The sequence below is a fragment of the Podarcis muralis genome, chromosome 15 (genome assembly GCF_964188315.1).
Source record: "Podarcis muralis chromosome 15, rPodMur119.hap1.1, whole genome shotgun sequence".
Lineage (NCBI taxonomy): Eukaryota > Metazoa > Chordata > Lepidosauria > Squamata > Lacertidae > Podarcis > Podarcis muralis.
In genome coordinates, this window is record NC_135669.1 from 18,725,929 (window position 1) to 18,750,976 (window position 25,048).

The following is a 25,048-nucleotide window of genomic DNA, read 5'->3' on the forward strand; positions in this document are numbered from 1 at the left end:
CCATTTTAATTTTCTCCCAGTGCCCTAAAATCCTCGGCCAAGCTGTGCTTAGAATATTTAAGATCTCAGTTCCTAGCCACCCAACATCAGCTGTTGTGTCTCTCTGGTCAGGGCTGGCCACTGTCCAATGGGAATAGTAGGCAGAAGGCAGGGAAGGCAACCATAGGTAGAGCCAACAAATTCTAGGCCAGGCATCCCCAAACTCGGCCCTCCAGATGTTTTGGGATTACAACTCCCATCATCCCTGACCATTGGTCCTGTTAGCTAGGGATGATGGGAGTTGTAGTCCCAAAACATCTGGAGGGCTGAGTTTGGGGGTGCCTGTTCTAGACTCTTTACCTCCCTTCTCCTGAAAAGGCTGTCAGGAGAACAGCCTTGCTATGCTGTACCTCCACTGCCAGAGGCAGTATGCTTATAAATACAAGGCATTCTTAAGAGCATTTATTTCACCCTCTCATCACACTCCATTTGATTTCCCATCAGTAATGGCAGCATGCAGCCCAGTCTGGCATTAGGGATGTTGGCCTGATCTAGTAGGCTCTTCTCATGTTGCTGAGTTCTGCAACAACCAAATTAAGACTGAGGAGGAAGCTGACAGCCAGGGCCACCCCCGTGACAGGTTGTAAGAAGGCAAGCAGGTGGGGGTTTGGCTTGGGGAAGACTGAGTTTGGTGGGGCAATGCCCACTCACCTCAATGGATGATGTTCCACTGTCTTCAGGCGTTAGCAAGAGATCATGTTACCGCTCCGTGCCACAGGAAACTCCCACCATGATTAGGAACAAACATCAGGAGCTGCCTTATACCAAGTCCATCTAGTTCAGTACTGTTGACTCTGACTGGCAGCTGTCAAAGATTGGAGGTGGCAGGAACTGAACCTGGGATCTTCCACATGAACAAAATGTTCATGTTCGTGAGCCCTTCCCATAGCATTTCCACATATCACGCTGCCTTTAAAAGCAAGAGAGAAAGGTAAGTCAGATCAGTTGGCAACCCAGAAATTGGTATAGGTACCTATTTAAGAAGTGCAGAGTCTCTGAGTTCTGAGAGTGTTTGCAACCTTTCTGTGTTCTTCCGCATGCCCTGGGGAGGTAGGGAAAATGCTGCAAAAGCCCTCATAAAGAGCAGTGAGGTTCCTTTTGGGTTTATTGACTTCATAGTACCTCTCTACCTTCCTCCCCAGCACTGACACATTTCTTCTTCTGCAAATTGTTACCCAAAAAAGCCTGTTTCTATTTAGAGGTCCCTCTCTCTGATTAAGTCGGCACTTACGATGCAGGGTAATGAGAGCCTTTCGCTCGGAAGGTGAAAGCACCTGGAATCGTCTCCAGCTGTGCTGCTCTCTTGCCCTGCTCCCTTGGTTCCCCTTAAAGGTCTAAGCACGTGTGGTTATACACAGGTGGAAACAGATTTTGCGGTGACTCCAGCACAGGCTTCCTCAACCTCAGCCCTCCAGATGTTTTGAGACTACAATTCCCAGCGTCCCTGACCACTGGTCCTGCTAGCTAAGGATCATTGGAGTTGTAGGCCAAAAACATCTGGAGGGCTGAGGTTGAGGAAGCCTGCTCCAGCAAGTGCCTGAGTATCTCTTTGTCTGAAGGGTGGATGGGTGGATGTCAGAGAGAAGAGGGATCCTAGGTGGATGTTTTTTTTACGAGTCAAAAGGAAGTATTTTGTTTTTTGGGACTTGCAGGTGCAAGATGTGGAAATGGCCACTAGATTAGATGGCCTCCTGAGAGTATTGGCCAAAGGCATAGAGGACGAGAAGTCTGTCTGTGGCTGCTGGTTGTGAAGAGTAAATGAAACTATCTGCCAGTGAACCCCAAAAACCACAGTGGGAGAGAACTATTTGTTTGGGTTTTTTATTATTACATTTCTGTCCTACCTTTCCTGCACATAGCTGTCAACGTTTCCCCCTTTTTAAGGGAAATCCCCTTATTCCAAATAGGATTCCTCACAAGAAAAGGGGAAAGTTGACAGCTATGTTCCTGCAAGAAACTCAAGGTGGCATAATATGCAGAGAATCATAGAACTGTAGAGTTGGAAGGGACCCCAAGGGTCATCTAGCCCAAACTCCCCCCCCCATGCAGAAATCTCAGCAAAAGCATCCATGACAGATGGTCATCCAACCTCTGCTTAAAAATCTCCAAGGAAGGAGAGCTCTTACTGTCAGAAAGCTCTTCCTGATGCTTAGTAAGTCTCCTTTCTTGTAACTTTGGTTTGAGACCTACCCTCCAGAACAGCAAAAAGCAAGCTTGCTCCATTTTCCATGTGACAGCCCCTTTAAAAAGTTATTTGGCTATGTCTGAAATAAGAGGAAGAGGAAGACCAAGCGAGTGATAGGGGTTCTCCCCCTCCCGATTCCGCCCCCCCCCCCATGCTAGCAATAACCCTATGAGGTAGGTATGGTTGAGGGACAGTGTGGGGAATTGAACCCTGACCTCCCAGGTTCTAGTTCAGTGTTCTTCAACTTAGGGTCCACAGGTGCTGTTGTAGTACAACTCCCATAATCTCTAGCCTGCTTAGCCAATGCTCAGGGATGATTCTAGGAGATCCTTATATTTTGTCCATGCTTTATATAATGATTTCCTAATGACATGGTTCATAAATCCCCTGTGTACTTTCCCTTTTTCATCAGCTAAATACGCATGCCAACGAGAACAATTGTTAAATCCTTCTAGATCTAACACATCACTATATTTTAATGCAATCCACTCTTTAAGCCAATTTAAACAGACAGCATCGTAATATAAATTTCAGCCTCCCAGGTTCTAGTTCAGTGTTCTTCAGCTTTGGGTCCACGGGTGCTGTTGTAGTACAACTCCCATCATCTCTAGCCTATTTGATAATGCTCAGGGATGGCTCTCTCTTGCCATCATGCCCTTTTTCTGGGCTTCCCAGAAGCATCTAGTGAGCTGCTGTGGAACGCAGAACAAAATGGACCATTGATCTGATGCAGTAGGACTCATTCTATGTTCTAAGAGGCCTTAGGTGCAAGATTCTGCAATTGATAGAAACAGGGACTGTGTTGGGAGATGAAAATGGGCACATATAATTTCCATAAGATTCTGCTGTTACTCTAACGTGAAGCTTGTTTCGTTTGAGTGAGCACCCCCCCCCAAAAAAAAATTGCTTCTAGAAATTGCCTCTTTCTTCTCACCTGGACTAAATGTGGCAATAGAGTCACAGTTCTGGCATGCGGATGCTGTCCTGTAGCAATCCCCACCCGACATTCAGCCCGATTTGGCTGTTGCAATAGAAACAATTGGCATCTCTTCCTATTCCTTGCAAACGTATTCCTGGAGGGTTCATTTCTGGCACGTAAATGAAGTGTGAATTGCTTCTCGTTTCTTTTCTTTCTTTTTCCTTTAAAGGCAGTGCAGATCCAGTGCTTACCTTGCAATAGTGTGGTGTCGCTAATGAATCGCTAATACAATTTTCAAGATAATTTTATTTCCACCCTCCCCGCGTTCTAATGGGCCTCCAAAAAAAAAAGCCAGCATTTCCTCGCTTTAATCTTCCCTGGGTAATGCAATTTGCACTGACTCATACATTTCAGAACAATCAACTATGCATAAACAAAAGCAAATTGTTTAATAGCACAAAGGTCATTGGGTATTTGTTATTGACGATGTGTAAATATTGGAATGTGGTCGTGGGGCAGATTTACTGCCTCTATGGATACAGGCCATTGAACACCTTTACGTCTCTTGTTCATGGGCTTGTAAGCTCTTTGGCTAACATTTCTCCAGTGAATTTCAAGCAGTGCAAGGGATGAAAGAGGGAATATTATTTCCCCACCTATTTCTTCTGATTGAATATGCGTAGGGGTTGAGTGGGCCATCAGCATTGAAGGTGTCAGTAGTCAGGAAGCACGCCTCCTGTTCAGATGTCACAAAGATGTATTTCAGGTTAGAAATCCAGACACACCTGGGCAGTCAACAAGCCTACAGAACAGGGTGGAGAATCTCTGGCCTGCTGCACTCTCCCCATTTGTCTGAGCCCACCTGCCAATCACCTGACATCACACATGACTGGGATGAGCCAAAGGGAGCTTCTGCAATGCCACCAATCAGCTGGTCATCAGTGCTCCAAGAGCCCTTCATGCAGCACTTCTGAAGTCCCAGTGCTTTTAAAGCACCAGCTATCAGCTGATTGGATAGACTTCAAAACACAGCGGGTGGCTCTTTGCAAACTGCATGCAAAAAGCCCTGTGCGGTGCTTTGAAGTCGTGACAATCAGCTGTTTGCTGGGGCTTCCAGAGCCCTAAACATCTGAAACTCTCCCTAAACCAAAGGCCAGCTCTGCATCTAATGGGCAAAACTAAGAAAGACAATATCCTTAGCTGCTTCCTGCAAAGTTGTGGCATTCCACCTCCTGAGGAGCTACTCCAAAAGTTGGTGTTTGAGGAAACATGGGAAGCTTGGCTTAAGTCAAGTCAAATGTTTGGTCCCTCCAGCTCAGTGTGGTCTACAGCAGCTCTCTGCAGTTTTGGACAGGAGCCTTTCTAGTTATATCGGAAGATGTTGGGGATTGAACTTGGAACCTTGTATATGCAAAACATGCCCATTGCCATTGAGCTAAGGTCCCCAAAGGTAGGGCTGGCTCAAGACATTTCGGCACCTGAGGCAAACCCCAAAATGGGGTGCCAGAGAAGACAGGGTGAGTGAAGATTGGCATAAGAAACAAGGGTGGGGAGAAAAAGATTGACCTTGAGATCTCCTGCCCTGAGCGCTCTGCCACCTGAGGCAATCAACTCACCTGAACTCTTGAGTGGGCCAGCCCTGCCCGAAGGCCAGAACTGGCCAGGAATATGGGTTGGGTTTCTGAAGACAGGAAGGAGAACTTTGGGGTCACGAGCTGGTAGGTTTGCCTGCTGCTGTTTTGGAAGTAAGCCATGCCCAATACCCCAAACTGCTCCTCCTTCCTGTGTTGTTTACGTTCCTGCAAGTCTTCAGCTTCCATGTATTTCGAGATTGCTGTTACATTGTAAAAGTCTTACTGTTGTCGTTAACTAGTCATCAGATGAAAAGAGAGCCAGGGGCTCTTCTCTGCTTTCCTCTCCACTTTCCTGCAAAGAGGCATCTTTAAAGTGATAGTTAATATTTTTAATTTTACTTCTTCAAAATTACCTCCTTCTTGCAGATGGATATTCTGGAAGCACATTAGGAAAAAAAGCATTCTCTTCCCAATTTCAGCTGATGAAATTTAAAAGCCACCATGTGCACATCATAACACTTCTCCCCCTTTTTTATAATTTGCCCTTTATTTTATTTTATTTTAATTTCCTTCCTAACTAGTGCAATCAGGTTTCATTAGTGGAGGCGTACGTTTTTCTAATATGCTTTTCTGATTACTCCTTTTGATAGTTATATCAAAAGTCACTTGTGTTGGTGCATACGATGTAAGGTGTCCCTCTGCTTCTGCAGCCATCTTGCCATTGGCAAACCTTTGTTTGCACCACTCCCCATAAAACCAAACTGACGCTCCAGTCTGAATGTTGCAGTCTGAATAAGCTGTCACAAATTAAGCTTATCTGATTATTTGTTTGTTTCTACATAGGCATGAGAACAGCCAATATGCTGGGTTGGGCCACATGTACATCAAGATATCTGGGGATTAGCAGAAAAGTCACTGAATTTGGCTTTGGGATAACTTGCTTTATCTTTTTTTTAAAAGCCAGTGAAATGACTGAATAACATTTTCAGTGTTTAGAGGGCGAGACTTTGGCACTTTGCATAATTCCTGGCTTCTCTCCATGATGACAAAAACAGAACGAATGGTTCAGCTAGTAGAATTTTGAACTGTATTTCTTTGCATGCTTTTAAACACAGCCATTTCTTTAAAGCCTCACCTGCTGCTTCCTCTGCCCTCCTGTCTGGGGTTGGCCGTTTCCAACACATTTTCGTTTACCTTGACAGCCATGAGGTCTAGAAACTTGTGGTGCAGTTTAAGATGAGATTCTACTCCCAGTTCCACCCAGCCTCGCGTGCTGTGCTGCTGGTGTCTAGACCACTCGCTCAGGCATGGTACAAAGGGGAAACAGCTGATGAGAACTCCTCTCTCCCTCCAGGCTCGGACATGGCCGTCTTCTGCCTGCTCTGCGGGAAACGATTCCAGACACAGACCGCTCTGCAGCAGCACATGGAGGTGCATGCCGGAGTGCGCAGCTACATTTGCAGCGAGTGCAACCGCACCTTCCCCAGCCACACAGCCCTCAAGAGGCACCTGCGCTCCCATACAGGTAAGCAGACCACAAAAGGGTTGGATGTTAAACTTAGATTGGCTTGCGGGAACTGCGACAAACTCCCTCAGTGAAAATGGGATTGAGGCAACATCACTGAGAATGTTGTTGTTTAGTCGTTTAGTCATGCCCGACTCTTCGTGACCCCATGGACCAGAGCACACCAGGCACTTCTGTCTTCCACTGCCTCCCGCAGTTTGGTCAGACTCATGTTTGTAGCTTCGAGAACACTGTCCAACCATCTTGTCCTCTGTCGTCCCCTTCTTCTTGTGCCCTCAATCTTTCCCAACATCAGGGTCTTTTCCAGGGAGTCTTCTCTTCTCATGAGGTAGCCAAAGTACTGGAGCCTCAGCTTCACGATCTGTCCTTCCAGTGAGCACTCAGGGCTGATTTCCTTCAGAATGGATACGTTTGATCTTCTTGCAGTCCATGGGACTCTCAAGAGTCTCCTCCAGCACCATAGTTCAAAAGCATCAATTCTTCGGCGATCAGCCTTCTTTATGGTCCAGCTCTCACTTCCATACATCACTACTGGGAGAACCATAGCTTTAACTATACGGACCTTTGTTGGCAAGGTGATGTCTCTGATTTTTAAGATGCTGTCTAGGTTTCCCATCGCCTTTCTCCCAAGGAGCAGGCATCTTTTAATTTCGTGACTACTGTCACCATCTGCAGTGATCAGGGAGCCCAAGAAAGTAAAATCTCTCACTGCCTCCATTTCTTCCCCTTCTATTTGCCTTCTATTTCCCTATTCTCACTGAGAATAGGGAGATGTATATCCTTCATTCCTCCCTCCCTGTAACAAACTGTGAATCCAAGGATCCTCTCTGAGTGGCAGGGGGTACATTATGGATCTGCAACAAGGACTCCTGGTGTTTGGGGTCCCAGGGCAACTACAGTGGTACCTCTGGTTAAGAACCTAATTCGTTCTGGAGGTCTGTTCTTAACCCGAGGTACTATTTCTGGGTTAGCGGAGTCTGTAACCTGAAGCATCTGTAACCTGAGATACTACTGTAATTCCCAGTTCTGGGCATAAGGTAAAGGTGAGGCATGTTCAAAACGAAACTGTACTCTATTTAGCAAGCACTCAAAGAAGGATTATGCTTGACATTTTCACTAGTAAAGGCACAGTCCTTAGGACCTGCCATAAACACTGTTGGAGGTTTAAATGAGAACTTTACTTAGGATTCCCTGCAACAAAACTATTTCTGTGAAATCTTTTGCTCCCTACAAAGGCTATTCACTTTACGCTGCCCATAAAACAATTACTGTTTGGAGATGCTGCTTCTGGGCACCTACATGATGCTTTTGAGTTTGCAAAGCACCTGCCGCCACTTCCAAGCCAGCAGATCATATGTGAGGAAGGAGAAAGGGGTTGGCAGTGCCAGTCAGTATGTGGAACCTCCTTCTGTGGATGCCAGGGAAGCCCATGCCAGCTTCTTCCTTTTCAGGAAAGGGGCACTCCAAAACATCTGCCTCCACCACTGCCACCTCCCTCCCTGTCCTACCAGCCTGAGTAATGGGGCGGGGGGGGGGACGACTTCAATTAGGCTTGCATTTAAAGGTGAACCTACCTTTCCAATAGGGACACTGGTGGTGCTGTGGGTTAAACCACAGAGCCCAGGGCTTGCCGATCGGAAGATCGCAGTTTGAATCCCCGCGACGGGGTGAGCTCCTGTTGCTCGGTCCCTGCTCCTGCCAACCTAGCAGTTTGAAAGCATGTCAAAGTGCAAGTAGATAAATAGGTACCGCTCCAGCGGGAAGGTAAACGGCGTTTACGTGCACTGCTCTGGTTCACCAGAAGCGGCTTAGTCATGCTGGCCACATGACCCGGAATCTGTACGCCAGCTCCCTCGGCCAGTAAAGCAAGGTGAGCGCCACAACCCCAGAATCATCTGCAACTGGACCTAATGGTCAGGGATCCCTTTACCTTTACTACCTTTCCAAAACAAGACACTAACCAAAATGCAGCCACACATTGAAATTTGCACTTTTCTGAATTTTGCAATGTAGTTCTTCAGCCTCGTAATCTGCACAAAATGTGTATACTGGCATAGAGTGTGCATAAATGTAAATATATCTGGGGAAGCAGGATAACAAAATGCATTATATTGCTTTGCAAGATTATGTACTTTGCAAAACCTGAGTGGTACCTTAGGTTAAGAACTTAATTCGTTCTGGAGGTCTGTTCTTCACCTGAAACTGTTCTTAACCTGAAGCACCACTTTAGCTAAAGGGGTCTCCCACTGCTGCCACGCCGCCGCCACGCAATTTCTGTTCTCATCCTGAAGCAAAGTTCTTAACCCGAGGTACTATTTCTGAGTTAGCAGAGTCTGTAACCTGAAGCGCCTGTAACCCGAGGTACCACTGTATATATTAGGAGGGATTTGCACTAAAATGTTTGTGAAGAGTTTTCATTTTTTTTTAATAAAAAATGGAAACTGATGTGGAAATGTGAAGAAATGAATTGAAGATGGGGAAAATGAAATGCTGACGCGTTTGTTGGCCCTGAGGTGAGCAGACAGGCCTGGTCGAAACTCAGAGGTCAGGGTGATCAGGCCTTACTTGAAGCCTGCTCCCCCCATCCTACTTGTCAGGAACAGAACAGGAGTGGCCATCGTTGTGTGAAACCCCCCATTCAGTTTTTCACCACATCCCTAGTGTGAGGTATTCTTTATTTCCAAGAGGCCTCTGTCCACCATACAGAGAAAGGACCATTTCCTCTCTCAAGCCAAGGATAACGTTTGGATACTCGCTTCCCAGCCTCTTCTCAAAGTTGTAATTTGGGGTGAGGAACCTGTGACCCTTCAGAATGTGCAGCACTCCAGCTTCCATCAACATGGCCAACAGACCAGAGACAATGAGAGTTGGGAGCCCAGCAACATCTGGTTTCCCCCCTCCCTGAGGCAGTTGATAACTGCTGTACTTCTGCCTCTGGAAATTCGGTTTGTGGGCCAGAAGATGAGAGGTGGGGCTGAGACGTGATCTGTCATATGACCTTAATAAGTGGGCAAGTGATCACAATTCAACTGCTTAAGGTGCTGGATACAGCTCACTAGGCCAATTCCCCCCCCCCCCCCCCCCCGTTCTTAATGGGATTACAACAACCTGTGCTGCATGCGACTGGGATTTAAATTGCATCAGGAAGTGCTTTTGGAAAGCTGCCTTCGATTGGAGGAGGGCTAATGCTATTAATCCACTGACGTGTGGGCTTTCCCTGCTCCGTTCCTTTAAGTGCCAAATCCCGGGGAAGGATGAAACCTCTGGCTCTGGGAAACAATTCCAGATGCAGCTGAATATAGAGCAACGCTTTAGATATCATCCCTTTTCTAAAACGTCTCTCCTTTCCTCAAGCTGCACATTTCTCCTTGTAGTGGCTGGGAATTTGATGTGGGGCTTTAGTCAGGATGGAGCGATGGCCACTAAAACCTTTTGGAAGGAAAAGGCAAATTCATAAAGGACAGGTATCTGAGCAGCAATGCTCTTGGCCAGGATAGCTGAATGGAACCTCCTTGTTCAGGTGGAGTCTACCTGTGAGTGCACCGTGGCACCTCATGTGAACTCTGTCATTTCACCACCCAACACCACCCGGTGTTGGCACGAAGTCCCATGCTCTCCTCATATGCTCACGTAGAACCTGCATTCTCAGCCTCTGGGCTGTCGATTTTTTTCTCCTTCTGTGAGATGTACAGTTGCACAACATTAAGATTGCCTCTCCAGCTCTTTCTGAGAGCTTAGCTGATGCTCGCGTCACTCGCAGGCTTTCTGCTCTGCCTCATTAATATTCCATCCTCCCCATCCCCATTTGCTTCCAGGGCTGCGTGTTTAGCATCAGCAGCTGCGTTCAGTACACAGGGCCAACCGAGCTGCTGGCATTGACGGATCCCTGATTTACTTGGCCGGCTGTATAATAAGACCCTTTGCTGCGCCAGCGAGGCGGCCTACAAGCCTCCGGATTGGCCACTCAGCCGGCTCACGAATGCAGCAGGTAACAATGGAGAGGCCGGGTCACAGGTGCAGCCAAGCGGCCAGAGGGGGCTCTAATTAGTCCCATTTGTCCTGGACTTAATGTCAACCTCATTAAGAGGCCTTGCAAAGTTAATCAACGTGCCATAAATGGGATTTTTCTTGCTGTTATCGTTGCTGTCTGGCAGCTGGTGTGTGTGTACAGTACCCCAAACGCAGCTCCAGTTTCCTCCCTCTATATGGCTCCTAAAGCAGGTGTCATTGGTGTGAGCACTTCAAGTGTGCACATTTAAGCTCATTTAGCATGTGATTGGCTTTATAATTGAATTTGCTCATACAGGCTCCGGAATTTCAATGCTCTGCTTAGAACAGCGAGCCCTAAGTTGGAGAGAGAGATGGAGAGAGAACTCTCTCTCTTTAACTTAATAATAATAATAATAATAATCTCAGAAATCCTCCATAGAATACGAGGAATTGGAAGACGTGACTGCCATCTGATTGCCATCGAAGCTTGCACGTTGCGTCTTCTGAAAAAAACAATAATAATTTGACACAGAGAAGTGTCATCACTCTGACTTTGAGGAGGCTGTTTGTTTGCATGTGAGAATCAGAAAGCATGGATATCAGTAGTATGAGAATCAGAAAGGGCAGCACTGAATTGGAATCGAAGATCCTTGCCATGGCAGGAGTTTGACAGCACTCTTTCCGGTGCGAAGCATTTATAGGGTTGTATATAATAAGCTCTACTTAGAGTAGACCCACTGAAATCATTATACCTAAGTTAGCCATGCCCGTTATTTTCTGTCGGTCTCCTCTGAGTAACACAAGCATTTAATACAGCCCATAGTGTTTGGGGGCCTCAAGCTACCCTCCACCACCATGAGGTTGGTTTATTTGGTTCAGGGGCTGAAGTTGAGGACTAGTGGCTTGCCCAAAGCAGTGAGGTGCACATTATGCCACACTAGACTCCAACACAGTCTTAAGGACCATTACCCTTCTTGCTTGGAGCACTTGGAAGCGAAGCACTGATACAGGACTTGTCTCCTCAATCCCACCTCCCTCCCCAATTTGGAGATGGAGAGGGCAACACTGGGGCTAACCTAAACTTCATCCTGGGTGTTCCGGGTAATGCATAGGGCTAGAGACAAAAGCCCACCTCCTGTGGTCTCGGCAACCACCAAATTATTGTTTGGTGGCCCACAATTTTTCCTCCTAGGGTAGATGAAAGAGGGACCATGGGCTCAGTGGTAGAGCATGTGGCTTGCATGCAGAAGGTTCCAGGTTCCGTCCCTGTTAGCATCTCCAGGTGGGGCTGGGAGAGACAGTAGATTCCTAGATCAAAGTTGGAAGTGAATCATAGAATTGTAGAGTTGGAAGCGACCCTGAGGATCATCTAGTCGAACCCCCTGCAATGCAAGAACATGCACTTTCCATTATGGGGACCGAACCTACCGCCTTGGTGTTATCAACACCACGCTGTAACCAACTGAGTATTTGTAGAGTACAATGGTAAGAACTTAATTAGTTCTGGAGGTCTGTTCTTAACCTGAAACTGTTCTTAACCTGAAGCACCATTTTAGCTAATGGGGCCTCCCACTGCCGCCGCGCCACCAGAGCACGATTTCTGTTCTCATCCTGAAGCAAAGTTCTTAACTCGAGGTACTATTTCTGGGTTAGCGGAGTCTGTAACCTGAAGTGTATGTAACCTGAAGCATCTGTAACCCAAGGTACCACTGTACTCAGAAGAAGATGCTTAGAAGAAAGACTTTCTTCAGGGAAGGGCCATAGCTCAGTGGTAGAGCATGTGGCTTTGCATGCAGAAGGTCCCAGGTTCAGTCCCCAGCGTCTCCAGCTATGGTAATTCTGGGAGAGATTTCTGGCCTGAGACCCCAGAGAGCTGCTGCCAATCAGTGTAAACAATATTGAGTTAGATGGGCCCAATGGTCCAATTCAGTATGAGGCAGCTTCTTCTGTTCTTCCCTGTCTCTGGGGGCCCCTTCTGCATAGCTCACTCCTCTCTGCAGCAGAAGGAATACAAGGTGTGCATGTTGTTAGTACACATCAGGTTGCTGTGTTTTTAAAAGAAAAGATTAACAATATGGGGGGGTGCTGTAATTGAGGCAACGAGGGTCCTAATTGAGGGGAAAGGGGGTGGGGTGATGCCCACGGAGGGGAGGGCTGAGGGCGGCAGGATGAGGGAGGAGGAAAAAGGAAGAGAGTAAAATATCATTGTAAAGAGGAAGTGGAGGCGGCAGCCTGCAAGTCTATAACAAGAAGGACAATTTATGCTCAGGCACGAGTTTGGTTTGACATGGGGATAATGAAAAAGCGTAGGTCATTGTGGATGACTTAAGCCTTCAGCAGCTGAGGAAAATGTATGAAATGCGAGCGGCATTACACGCTTGGCGGCTCTGCACATCTGCAACGGGACAAGTGAAATACAGTGGGGCCATTCTTTACCATAAACTTGTGGTCGTCGGATCCGCCAAGCCCAGAGAAGATTGTAATTACACTGACAAGACAAATCAGCGATATTTAAATATTCATGAACAAAGTCTTGGGCGATCAATCTATCTTTATTGTCCTTCCGTTCGGCTTCTGTAATAAATATATTTTTTAAAAAAAAACTGGAAAAAAGGAAAAAAGCTAAAAGGAGCTGGAAGCCCCTCACCTTTTTTTCCCTCCTTGCCTTAAGAAGCAATACTGGGGAAAGGGGGGGTAAGTGCTGGAGGGGAAGGGGAAGGGGCAATAGATTGGTGAAGCTGATGGCAAAAATCTAGAGATTTTCAGTGTTTGATGCCCTAAAATGCAAATGATATGGAGTATGATCCAGTGGGAATTTTGGCCCCACAAGCCCCAGTGACACAAAGGGGTGGTGTGCAAGGGGAACTAGTTCCCTTGTGCCATTCCCCCTCGTATCACTGGGCATCTGTAGCCAAACTTACCAGTGAACCATGCCCAATGTATTCTTGTGGTGCCTAATTTGCAAGTGATTTCTTAGGCGGTGAGCTTTCCCCAGCAGAAGAGACTTGCCTCAAAACAGACCAATTGTTCCCCAAAGTCTACACACACACACACACACACACACACACACACACACACACACAATCCCACAGTCCATGTTGGCTCTGGATTGTTGACCAAGATAGGAAGAGATCGACAAGCAAAAGGACAATTGTCAAAGCATGCCTTGACTGTTTCTTCAGAGAGCGTCTGTCTTTTCTTTCCAATTCATATGTGAATCGCACCAACCCACCCCTCAGTCCCTGTGCCCCAAACCAGAAGTGTCAGGAACACACATGTTTTCTTAATTGTATGCCCTTTTTCGTCATGGCCTATGGTTACAGACAATTAAAAGTCTGTTTGATTGGAACTGTATGTACATTGATAAGTACTCACTTAATTGTGGGTTAACCCACTTGATTGGCCCAGAGCACAGTGGCACATTGGAAGCAGATGGCATGAGTGAGTGTTCTTCCAAAAATAGGGGCCATCGGAGAGAGAGAGAGAGAGAGAGAGAGAGATAGAAGAAAGCGTACCAGCTTCTAAAAAATACTGGGTAAGGCAAAATCTGTGTAGGGAGTTGCCATCCTGAGTGAAAACCTTTCTTGAGCATCAGCCTAGGGATCCATTAGCCCATGGGTAGTGAGCATTGTGCCTCCAAAATGCTGGGCCACAATTCCCATCAGCCAGAATGGCCAGGGATTATGAGAGTTGTAGTCCAACAACATCTGGAGAGAGCTACATTGGCTACCCGTGCATTGGACAGAGTCGTGTCACAAGACCCAACCTCTTGATCAAGTTGCTGGCTCTGTCATTTCATAGATGGGGCCATGCAGCTGAGTGGGACTTGGACTTTTCCAGGCCATCAGCAGGAAGCTGTGGCGAATCAGGTGGGAACAGATTCCCAGATCCTGGCAGATCTGTTGAAAGGAGGTGGGAGTAAATTCCATTAAAAAATCAATAAATGCTCCAGGGAATAATGATGTTTGAAATTGACATGTACAGGAGGGCAAATTTGTAGCATCCCAAGTGCATCCAGGGGGAGAGGGGGGGTTTCACCACAAGATTATACTCTCTGGAAAGGACTCCCATGGGAGGTAGTGGACTCTCCTTCCTTGGAGGTTTTTAAGCAGACATTGGGTGGCCATCTGTCATAGGCACTTTAGTTGAGATTCCTGCATTGCAGGGAGTTGGACTAGATCAATGTTTCCTAAACTTGGGTCTCCAGCTGTTTTTGGACTACAGTTCCCATCATCCCTGACCACTGGTCTTGCCTAGCTAAGGATGATGGGAGTTGTAGTCCAAAAACAGCTGGAGACCCAAGTTTGGGAAACACTAGACTAGATGACCCTTCCAACTCTACAATTCTATGATTCTTCCACTTGAGTGTCATTTAGGTCTGCTAGATCAGCCTCACCAACCTGGTGTCCTCCAGAAGTTTTGGACTACAGCTCCCAAGCTGGCTGGGGGCTGGTGGGAATTCTGGGCCAAAACATCTGGAGGGCACAAGGTTAGAGAAGGCTGTGCCCAGACCGTCAATACCTGCGCGCGCACACACACACACACCATATCCTCTTTTTGCACAATGAACATCACCTCACCATCTTGGGCTTCTTTAATGACTCACAAGATTGTCCTTCATCCTAATGATTTGTGTAGTTGGGTTCCCCATCTTGGTGCCGAGCGAACTATGGCTCCTTTGAGAAGGACTGCCTGATATGAGTTTTCATGCAGATGTTCCTAAACCACTTCCTGGCAAGAAACAGAGAATTGTTGTAGAGGAACAGAACATGCCTCTTCCATCACCTTCCTTGGTCTCATTCTTGTTAGCAGCATGCTGGGATGGGGGGTGACCTCTCCCTAATGGGGTCCCTTCCTCTCTCCAGCACAGCAGCCCTCTCCGTCAGCTGCGCCTCGCTCTACTAAGCGCTCCTAACCCCTTTTCTGGATTTGCTTCTCAGGCTAGGAAGTTGCCTGCCTTGTTAGCACCTGCCTCTCCTGAGCCAGGATCTCAAACTTCCCAAGGGCACTGAATCCAAAGTCAAGAAAGGTTGTGACTAGATACAGCAGCCCCAGCCCCTCAGCTGAGAAGCTGCTAATTCCCACGAAGGATGGCAGACAGAAAGAGCAAAGGAGCCATCACACAGCTGCCATTTTGAAATGCTAATTGAGGCACACAGACTTCCACCCATTCAGAATCTTCTTTTGTCTCACCGACATGTATGCGCTGTTCCACCTGCCGTGACCCCTAGCCCTGGCCAAAAGCCAGGACTCTGACACAGATGAGGAGAGAACAGCTGAATCTGGAAGAATGGTTGCTCTAAACTGGATCCTGTCATCAAGAAGCCCCCTGAGTCAGATCCCTGCTCTGCCACAACCTTTGAATGTTGGACAGGTATCTGAAGAGGGTGCTGGCTGTACACCTGTAGTCTTTTCCATGTGATGTGGCGAGGGGCAGTTGCTCAGGACTCCTGATCATATGGAGCAGACTATACAAGTGTAGCCACCTCTCCCTTCAGACCTAATTGCCTAATTTATGGATGTCAAGAGTGGAGTTGGAGTCTTGCTTCCCTTCCGCACAGTTCGCACCTAAAGGAGCCTCTTCTCTTTTTTAAATAATAATTTTTTTATTTGGTTTTACATATTTAAGTTTACAATCATACCACAACGCATCCAAAGTTACAAGATTCTCCCGAATCTCTGGACTTCTCACCTTCCCCTCCCTGGGTTCTGTTATTAAACCTTTCCTACTGCATCTTTGTTTAAATAATCCAAGTTTTTTATAACTCCATTGTATCCATAGTTTTCGCTTCATTACAAGTGTTACTGCAGTCCTGATAATGTTTTCAACTGTTTACAGTGGTCTTTAAGGTAAATTGTCATTCCCCCCCCCCCCCATTCCTTATTAAAATGTTGGTCTTCCTGGTTCCTGAGCTTTCCGGTCAGTTTTGCCATTTCGGCATAGTCCAACAGCTTCATTTGCCATTCTTCTCTGGTAGGGACTTTATCTTCTTTCCGTGAAGGAGGCTCTTCTTGACAGAGCAAGAGGTCTGCTTGGCGCTATCCAAGGTGCTGGAAGTCCAGCTCAACACTACCTGCTGGACTAAGCCACCCTTAGATGTCTCTTGTATGCTATGGGTTCTAGTTGGGGTCAGGACAAGGAATGACCCCTGGGCCCCCTTTTGCTTCTGTTGACTTATATCCAGCTTGTGCCTTCCCCCTCTGACAGTTCCCATCTGGTTGTAGGTGACCACCCATACGAGTGCGAGTTTTGTGGCAGCTGCTTCCGGGACGAGAGCACTCTGAAGGGCCACAAGCGCATCCACACTGGAGAGAAGCCCTACGAATGCAATGGCTGTGGCAAGAAGTTCAGCCTCAAGCATCAGCTGGAGACCCACTACAGGGTCCACACAGGTAAGGAAAAGGATTCAGCCATGGATCTCAGGCTTTCCAGGCAGAAGATGCCAGTTCACTGCTCGGCATCTCAGGAGCTCAGGCAGCAGCAGAGCTGGAAAAGAATGTGGAGAGTGGCTGTCAGTCAGAGCGGGAAATACTGAGAGAGTAGGAGCAAGACTCTGGCAGCTCCATATACAGTATGCATGGATGGTGCTGTTGCTCAGCTGTAGGGCACATGCATTGCAAGGAGGTCCTTAGCTCAATCCCTGGCATCTCCAGTGCAAAGAATTTCCAGCAACTGAGCTTTGAGTCTTTCTACCTAACAGAATTACTGCCAGATGCAACAGATAGTACTGAGCTAGGTGGATCAGTATAAGTACTGAGCTAGATGGACCAATATTCAAAATCCACACTCTCATTGGGCTCTGCAACCGTTTCCAAATATCACCCTGCTAGCCCTTGCAAGCTATATTTAGCAAACCACTTAGAAGCTAATTTAGGCATTGAGCAATCAATAATAATATTATTAATAATAATAATACAGGACAGCCCCAGATATATAGGAGATGACATTCTACTGGGGATCAGGGTGACAAAGAGTGACTGGTAACCCCTGGCCCAAAAGCAGACTCCTGAGAGAGGTACCAGCAGCCAGCTCAGTCTTTTCTCCCGCCATCTGCACTGAACAGGTATGGGTGTCATGGCAGGAAGGGGATGGAGAAAGCAGCAGAGTGAAAGTGAACTATTGTCATTCAAAAAAGTGAGGTGCATGCACAATGCTGGCTCCCTCGCTTTTCTTGATCTGCGATTTCTGAATGGCACCCCTTGGATTCCTTTGGAAGTTGAGCAGGTGTCCTCAAGGAGAAGGTTCATGCTTCTTGGAAAGGCAGCTCATCCATGCCACTTCTAAATGCCCCCCCCCCCGGAATTTAACAGGGAACAGAAGTGATGTGTCACACACCCTCCCCCTGTAAGGCCTCACACATGCTCACATGCTCAAGATGTGCTGAGACACATGCCCTTGGCTCCAGAACCTTTGCAACTCACATGTGCTCCATAAGAGACATTCAGGGGTGCCGTCAGAAAGAGGGGTGAAGAAAGGAAGCTGAAAATGACTTCTCTGTGCAATCATTTGTGAAAGCTCAGTTCTAGAGCATCTGCTTTGCATGCAGAAGGTCCCGGGTTCAATCCCTTGCATCTCTAAGCAGGGCTGGGAAAGACTCTTTTGAAACCCTACAGAGCCACTGTCCATCAGAGTAGACTGAGCTAGATGGTCTGATTCAATATGGCCAATTCCTATATTCCTATTTCTGCCTTCATGGTTGCAGCAGAAGGCATCCCTCTATATGGGCAGCCCTGAGGACAATTTCCCTTATTTAATCCACCTCTTCCCCATGCTTTTGCTGCTGAGATTCCCCACTTTTTTGAGTACAAGATAGAAGATTTCTTGTGTACTGTGGAACCCAGATCTCTCACTGCCAGCTAGCGAATTGCTGAGTGCTTCAGCAGCCCACAACTAATATAAATAGCAGGTCAATATTTAGATCACTTTTGCTGTTCATTACTTCATTATTCGCTCTGTCTGTGCACAGAGCAGGTATCAATATTGAGAAGACTGAGGCAGTTAATTACTGCGTCGAAAGGAGCCCCCTTTGGCTTTCGATCGGGGCTGCCGTGGACAGTATCGAAACATATCTCTCCGGGAAAGACCGAGTAACTCTGCTGTAAAGGTGATGGTCATCTGCATGGTAACCCGAGCCCTCTGCAAAGATGAAATAAGCCCATAGCCAGTCAACAAAATACTTACGGGCTTGCAGTACTCTCCCCCCCCTTTTTTTAATGCATTTAGCCACAGCTCTCTGTGTGCTGTGATCTCACAGGAACACAGAAAAGGTTAAAAATGAGGTATTGGACACAATACAGTTCCCTAGGGAGGATCTCTGCTGCCTTTTTAAAAAGCTTCCAGTGCTTATAGCAATTTTGAAATCTCAAAAGTCTGGGCATAGCTCTTTCCCATGACTTGCAAAGAATGAATTATGCAACAACAACAACAACAAAATAGCTCAGATTTTATTTGACCAGGCTGAGGAATTCAACCTTGCTTTCTGAAGAATCATTAGGCTTCCCGGCACAAAATGTTGGATTTCAGTACACTTTAAGTACAGTGTACTCAGCCTAGCTTAGACTACAACGTGAGAGAGACCAGGGTTCAAATCCTGCCCACCCATGAAACTCAGTGGGTGACGTCACGCCAGTCACTCACTCTCAATCCAGCGTACCTGACAGGGCTGTTCTGAGGATAAAATGGTGGGGAGGAAAACTATGCACCCCAACTTAAGCTCCCTGGAGGAAAGGTGGAATATAAATGTAAATAATTAAGTAAATGAATAAATACATAAATGCTGATCTTTTTAATGGTGGCTGAGGGGTTTTGTAGGGTCCTTTCTTTCATTCAAAAATACATCTCTTGGATACCTGCACCCTGCAGCCTCCCTGGGTGCCCATGTTTCATTCAACGCCCAGTGTAAACCTCCTCCCTTGGGGTTTTTCAAATCAGGAAGCCTGGGCAGCCATGGAGGCTGCAGAGCACTGGAGAAATGTTTCCTGGGAATCAAAAACACACCGCCTTTGGCCACCTTGTTTGAAACCCACCAAAACCCCCAAGGAATTCTCAAGAGTCTTGAGGATGGGGCATAACAATGGAAACCTCTTTCACAGGGGATCGAAACCCCTTGAGAAACAGAAGGGTTGGTTTTTGACTTAGGCGCCACCCAGAGCTGTCATTTTCCCCAAATCGGTGACTTTTCCCTTGCCCCCTGCCTTGCTTCTCTAATTACAGGTGAGAAACCCTTTGAGTGCAAGCTCTGCCACCAGCGGTCCCGAGACTACTCTGCCATGATCAAGCACCTCAGGACCCACAACGGAGCCTCCCCATATCAGTGCACGATCTGCCTGGAGTACTGCCCAAGTCTTTCTGCCATGCAGAAGCACATGAAAGGCCACAAGCCGGAAGAGATCCCCACCGACTGGAGGATAGAAAAGACCTATCTGTACCTTTGCTATGTCTAACAGGACAAGAGGAGGGATGGAGGGATGAAGCTGGGAAGGACTGGGCAAAACCAACCACCCCCCTAAGTGGTCTCTGGCCTCCCGTCTCTCCTTCTTCTTTTTCTCTCCCCAATCCCACCCCACCCCACCTGGTTCTGTTTCTGTCCAACTAGGATTTGCTGGCAATCTCCTTCCTAGCTCATGAGGGTCCTTGTTGCAATCGCAGCGGGAGTAAGAGAAGGAGGAGGGAAACTCTTTGGAGTTCCCTGGCCAAAACCCACAAGAGGCTAACAACAACAACAACAAAAAGCCCACCCCTCTCTCAGCCCAGCCCTAGCCATGTCTTCAGTTGCCTCATGCGTGTCTCTGTCTCTCCATGCACATAAAGGGCCTTAGGAGGGCTTTGGTTTAGCCTCTTCTACTCCTTAGTGGGGCTGTTGCATTTTACTGAGGCCTCATTCATGTTGTAAACTGAAACCAAGTCCTCACTCCTGCGTTGCCGTCCTGATTTCTCCCAAGGAACCTTGGGAACTGCAGTCTTACGAGGCCTCTGAGGATTCTCTGTTAGGTATATTGTGACCTCGTTTAGATGCAGATCCCTAGCAGCCCACAATCCTTGGGGAGAAGGACACCAGTCGGGACAGGCTTCAGTTTACAGTGTCAACATTCCCTGGAAGCTGCTCTCCACCTGCTTCCCCCGTCCCATCCCTTTGGCAAGTGGCTTGAACCTCCCAGTCCATTCTCTTTGGAGCAGGAGTGTTGCCAGAGGTTGAGGGGGCACCAATGAAGTGGTGTGGGATTGGAGAGGTGTGCCACAGAAGGTGCTGAGGTGAAAGTTTCAGATGGTATGTGGAGCATTGTGCCCTGCTTTCCTCACTCTTGAGGGTCTTGCAGGGCAGAAGGGGTGGGAGTGCTGAGTGTTTGTGTCTGGCCTTAGCCAAGGGGGAAGGTAGGACTGTTCTTACTTTGCTCTCCAGAGTGGGGAGTGGGTAGGGCAATGGAAGTGCTGAGATGCCTGCAAATCACATTGTCACTATTTCCCCTATAGACACCCCTCCCTGTGCTTCCATTTTGGGCCTATCGTTTGCATCATGGCTGTGCTCCTGATTTTCCCACAGAGCATGACCAAGGTCAAGTTGAGTTTACAAGAGCACACAACTCACCTGTAGACCATCCCTTCTAGGTCACAATGCTTTCTCCTGACCAAAGACCATTCTATGCATTCTTTTAAATTTAATTTAATGTTTTCTTTTGAGTGGGAGTGGGAAAGGGGTTCGGGTGAGAGAAACCAGTTAGGGACAGCATAACTTTGCACATTTCTTGATATGAGTGGTCAGCCTTCTCGGAGGAGCCGGGGTGTGGGGAGAACAGTTATTTTTCAGCTCCTTTCAAAAGAGGCTGGTGGGAGACGCAATGGCTTCCAGGAACAAGCACTCTGATCTGACGATCTGACGACCCTGGAATTTGGGAGAGGGATCTGATGTACAGAGAGTTTCCCCATTTACTTCCATGAAGGGACAAGGTCCATGCACACATTCCTTTGTGAACATGGAAGCAGCACCATCATTGAACTAAAAGATGAGACTGGCATTTGCATTATTGGTGGGCATGAGGAAGCCTAGGGCAGTAGTAGCTATCCAGCCATAATACCAATTCTTAGCAATGGGGCACTCTGCATTTGCAGAGTCTTGCCTTCCATAGCCAATAATAGTGCCCAGTTGCCATGCATAGTTTACTGAATTGGGATTGCAATTTGCTGCAGTGTCCAAGGGGACTTCATGGGCTCATGTGCATGAGTCACCCCTCTTAGGGCTGAATGGGCATCAAAGGCACATGCTTCCCCAACCCACCAGTGCCAGCCTTCATACTATCTGCACAAAAGTTGGGGAGGAACTGCTGGCCCAGCGAGGCAAGTGCAGTCTGCCTACAGCAACCACGGAAGCACTTTGCATTCTTACTACAGTAGGCCAACAGAGAAATAACCCATCCTCAGTTGCATAGCATGGAGGGGCAGGGGACCGTGGCCACAGGTGCAAATTCCTGAGGGGGCGCAACCAGGTTCCCCCACAACAGGCTCCTTCATAGAAGCTGGAGCTGCAGGGAGACAATCCATTCCCAGGTCAGGCCTTAGGGGCTGGGGCAGTGTCGGTGCCTTCTTCACCTCTTGGCCAGCGAAGGGATGCCCAAGAGCATCCCTCCCCTGGGCCAACCAAGAGGGAAAGAGTGGAGGGCTGTGGTGCCACTCATCAAGGAGGGAGGAAGATAAAGGCAGGAAAGCACTGACGGAGCCACGTGTATGGTCCACAACTCCTTGCTGCAAGTGCAGGAGAGTGAGGAGACACAGCTTCGTGTTTCTCTGCCTTATCCCTGCTCCCTTGATTAGATGCTGGACGGTGAAGGGACTGACCACTGCTCAGTCCACTAAGGGAGTGCAACACTTGCTTATCCTGCCCTGGGCACCGGCAACCCACGCTACACCCTTGCCTATCCTGTTAGGTCTGGCCAAAGGGTGAAAGGCACAGGTTGAGTCTCTATCTCTTGTGGAATTTGGGAGGGAAATGTTGACTGTAAGCAGTGTGCGTGTGTGTCTTCTGGTAGGGTTCAACCCCGCTGCTTGAAACCCCCCAGTGAGGACTTTGCCTGGAGTTACATTAGCTGCCTAGAGGGGTGTGCCAGCTGGTTGTCATCCATGGGAAGGACTTGTCCTATGAGTTGCCTGCCACCTTCTTGGAGCAGGGAGCGGGGAGCCTACAGCTTTCCAGATGTTGCTGGACTACAACTCCCAGCAGCCAGCATGGCCAATTGCAAAGGATGATGGGTACTGTAGTTCAGCAGTATCAGCTGCGCCCCTCCCTCTTTTTCTGACTTGCTTAGTTCTCCCGCATCTCATACCTCCTGCCACAATCGGGGCAGCGATCTTGAATTCTTCCTTGTCCCTCTTGACAAGGTGCCCTAAGTACAAGTGAGGCCCACTTCCTTCTTCTGTCCACCCCCCACCCAGGTGATGGCTTTTGAAACATGCCCGCCCCCGCCCCGCCAGTCCTCCTGCCCAGTCCTCTGTCTCCGAAGGAGTCGAATGGGAAAGGCTTGTTGTTTATGCTTTCCTTTGTTTTTGCTTTCTTACTTTTACGTTACGTTTAATGATTTCTGCATTTAGCACATTGTACTTGAAATTACCTCAGTTTCTTGTGACCTCATGAGCTTGTTTGCATTGGCTTTTTTGTGGGGGAGGGGGGAGAGAAGTGTTTTAGGTTGATTGCTGAAAGGGCTGCATCATGGCGCCTGCAGAGAGAGTATTTGCGTGATGCGCCAAAGTGCCACAGAACAGCCACTAAAGCGCCGTGGCAGTCGGTTCCCACGTCAGCCTTATTTTTATTTTTATCATGTATTATTATTACCAAAATTGGTGTTTTGTTTTAATGGCCTGCCTGATGGAAAGTGGGTCGTATTATCTTGAAAGCTACCTCTTTTAAATTGGGGAGGGGGGTTTGGTGAGAGGGTTTTTTTCGCAGTAAGGGAAGCACATTTTTGCAATATTTGTGTTTTTTTGTTAAGTTTTTTTTTCTTTTCTTTTCGCTTTGTGATGTTCATTTCAATTTTCATCTCATGCTTTATATTTTGCCAGTGTAAATTTTTATTCTGTAATTTAGCTTCATTTTATATACGGGGGAAAGTTTTAGGGGAGCCTTGCATAGATGGATGAAAAGGGAATTTTAACGGAGTGTCTCTGTACTGCTGTCCACCCCACCCTACCCCTGCTCCTCTGATCTTGTCTCAACTGTTGGTTAAATACTGAAGGCCTTAAATTGGGGTAGGGGGAGGGAAGGAGGGAGGGGGAGGAATAAGAGGAGAGAGAATATGTGTCATTGTAACAGTTGAGAGAGTTTTGACAGTTTAGTGAAAAAGTTAGTGATTTGGTAAAGGAAGAAAAACGAACAGTTAAACTTGAATATGTGAATAGCTAAGTAGAGTTTTGTTTATAATGTGAAGAAAAAATATGATGTCATTTAAGGCAGACCCTTTAAAGAGAAATATGCAGTAAGCGTACCAATGTCACATTTTGCCAGAGATGGCCATAAGGTTGTGTCTATGTGCTCCCGACATTATTGAGCTATTGATGGTGTTCTTGTTGTTTTCTTGATTTAAAAAAAAGAAGAAAGGTTGCTCATTTGAGGAGCCTTTGCCCTTCCGCCCCACCCGCCCACCAAGCTGAAAGTGTTGGACTGATGACATTATTTGCAGAGTGTAATATTTTTGTAACATTTGTTAGTCCCTGTGTCAGTTTTAAGCAGAATGATGTTCTCTCTCTGACCCCTCTCCTTTTGTAATGTGAACAGGAATCTGTATGCCTCTGTGTGTGTGTGTGTGTGTGTGTGTGTGTGTGTGTGTGTAAGCCCTAGTATTAAATAATAGCAGTATTGTTGTAATCTAGCATCACATAGGATGGTACTAAATCAGGGTGAAATCGCAGCTTCCTAAGGGCACTTTGGGAAACGCATTTAACCTCCTGGTCAACCTCTGTGTGGGCCTTTCCTGCATCCAGAAATGTGGCCTTGAGGTAGGCAGGGAGGCGGCGGTGATCCTTGCAGTTTCCGATGGAGGCATCCTTACCGGAAATGCACGTTTTCACTGCAACTGACCTTCCCTCTTCTGCAGGAAGATGCCATTTTCCTCTGAATGTTTCGGTTGTTTGCAAGGCGTCTGCTACATTATGAATGTCGATGGGAATGTGGGCGAAGTTGTTTTTGATCAGTGAACACAACACAATCCAGAAAATGGCCAGGTTGTAGGGATGGGGAAGCATGTTGTTGACTTGATCTAAAAGTTAGGCTTGCACAAACCAGATCTGAATTTAGAAGGGAAAGGGATTCCCCAACTTTAAAGCACCAGCAGTTTTTGCGAGGTGCTCTGTAGAGTGGCCTGATCGCTGGGTTTCATTCGCCACGCAAATAACCCCCACTTAAACTGCCATTTTTAGCACATGTTATGGTACTCTGGGTTACAAATGCCTTACACAATTTTCCTTCAAACTTTGCCCACCCGCCGTATGGAAATTCACAATTCTGGCTGTCCTGCGTAACACTTTTTATTTTTTGCAAGTATATTGCTTTGGGAATAAACTTCAAAAAAAAAAAAAACCGAAAGCATTTTCAGATGCATTGTATACATACATGTGCGAGTGTGCATTTTCTGCATGTCTGCGTGAGAAAGAAAAAAAATAACTTTTTTTCTTTTGTATTGTTTTTGCTGCTTTGTGGCGGAGGGAGCAAGACAGGCACTGATTTAGTACACAACTTTGGGAAGATGGCTTGTTTTATCTTTGTGCCTAGTAAAAAAAAAGGATAGGATTTTGTTTCACATTTAAAAGAGGGGGGAATTGCTGCAATGCCTGC

General features: G+C 47.2%; 1 protein-coding gene across 2 annotated transcripts in view; it reads left to right on the plus strand.

The window, feature by feature from the left end:
* The window catches only part of ZBTB16 (zinc finger and BTB domain containing 16), a 193,895-nt gene extending 169,102 nt beyond the window's left edge, over window positions 1-24,793 (plus strand). For both annotated transcript variants that reach the window (XM_028708300.2, XM_028708301.2), the window contains exons 5-7: window positions 6,072-6,242; window positions 16,458-16,625; window positions 19,447-24,793. In XM_028708300.2, the coding sequence (XP_028564133.2) occupies window positions 6,072-6,242; window positions 16,458-16,625; window positions 19,447-19,676 (569 nt within the window). In that variant the 3' untranslated portion in view covers window positions 19,677-24,793. The remainder of the gene's footprint in view (window positions 1-6,071; window positions 6,243-16,457; window positions 16,626-19,446) is intronic.
* Window positions 24,794-25,048: the final 255 nt, after the last annotated feature.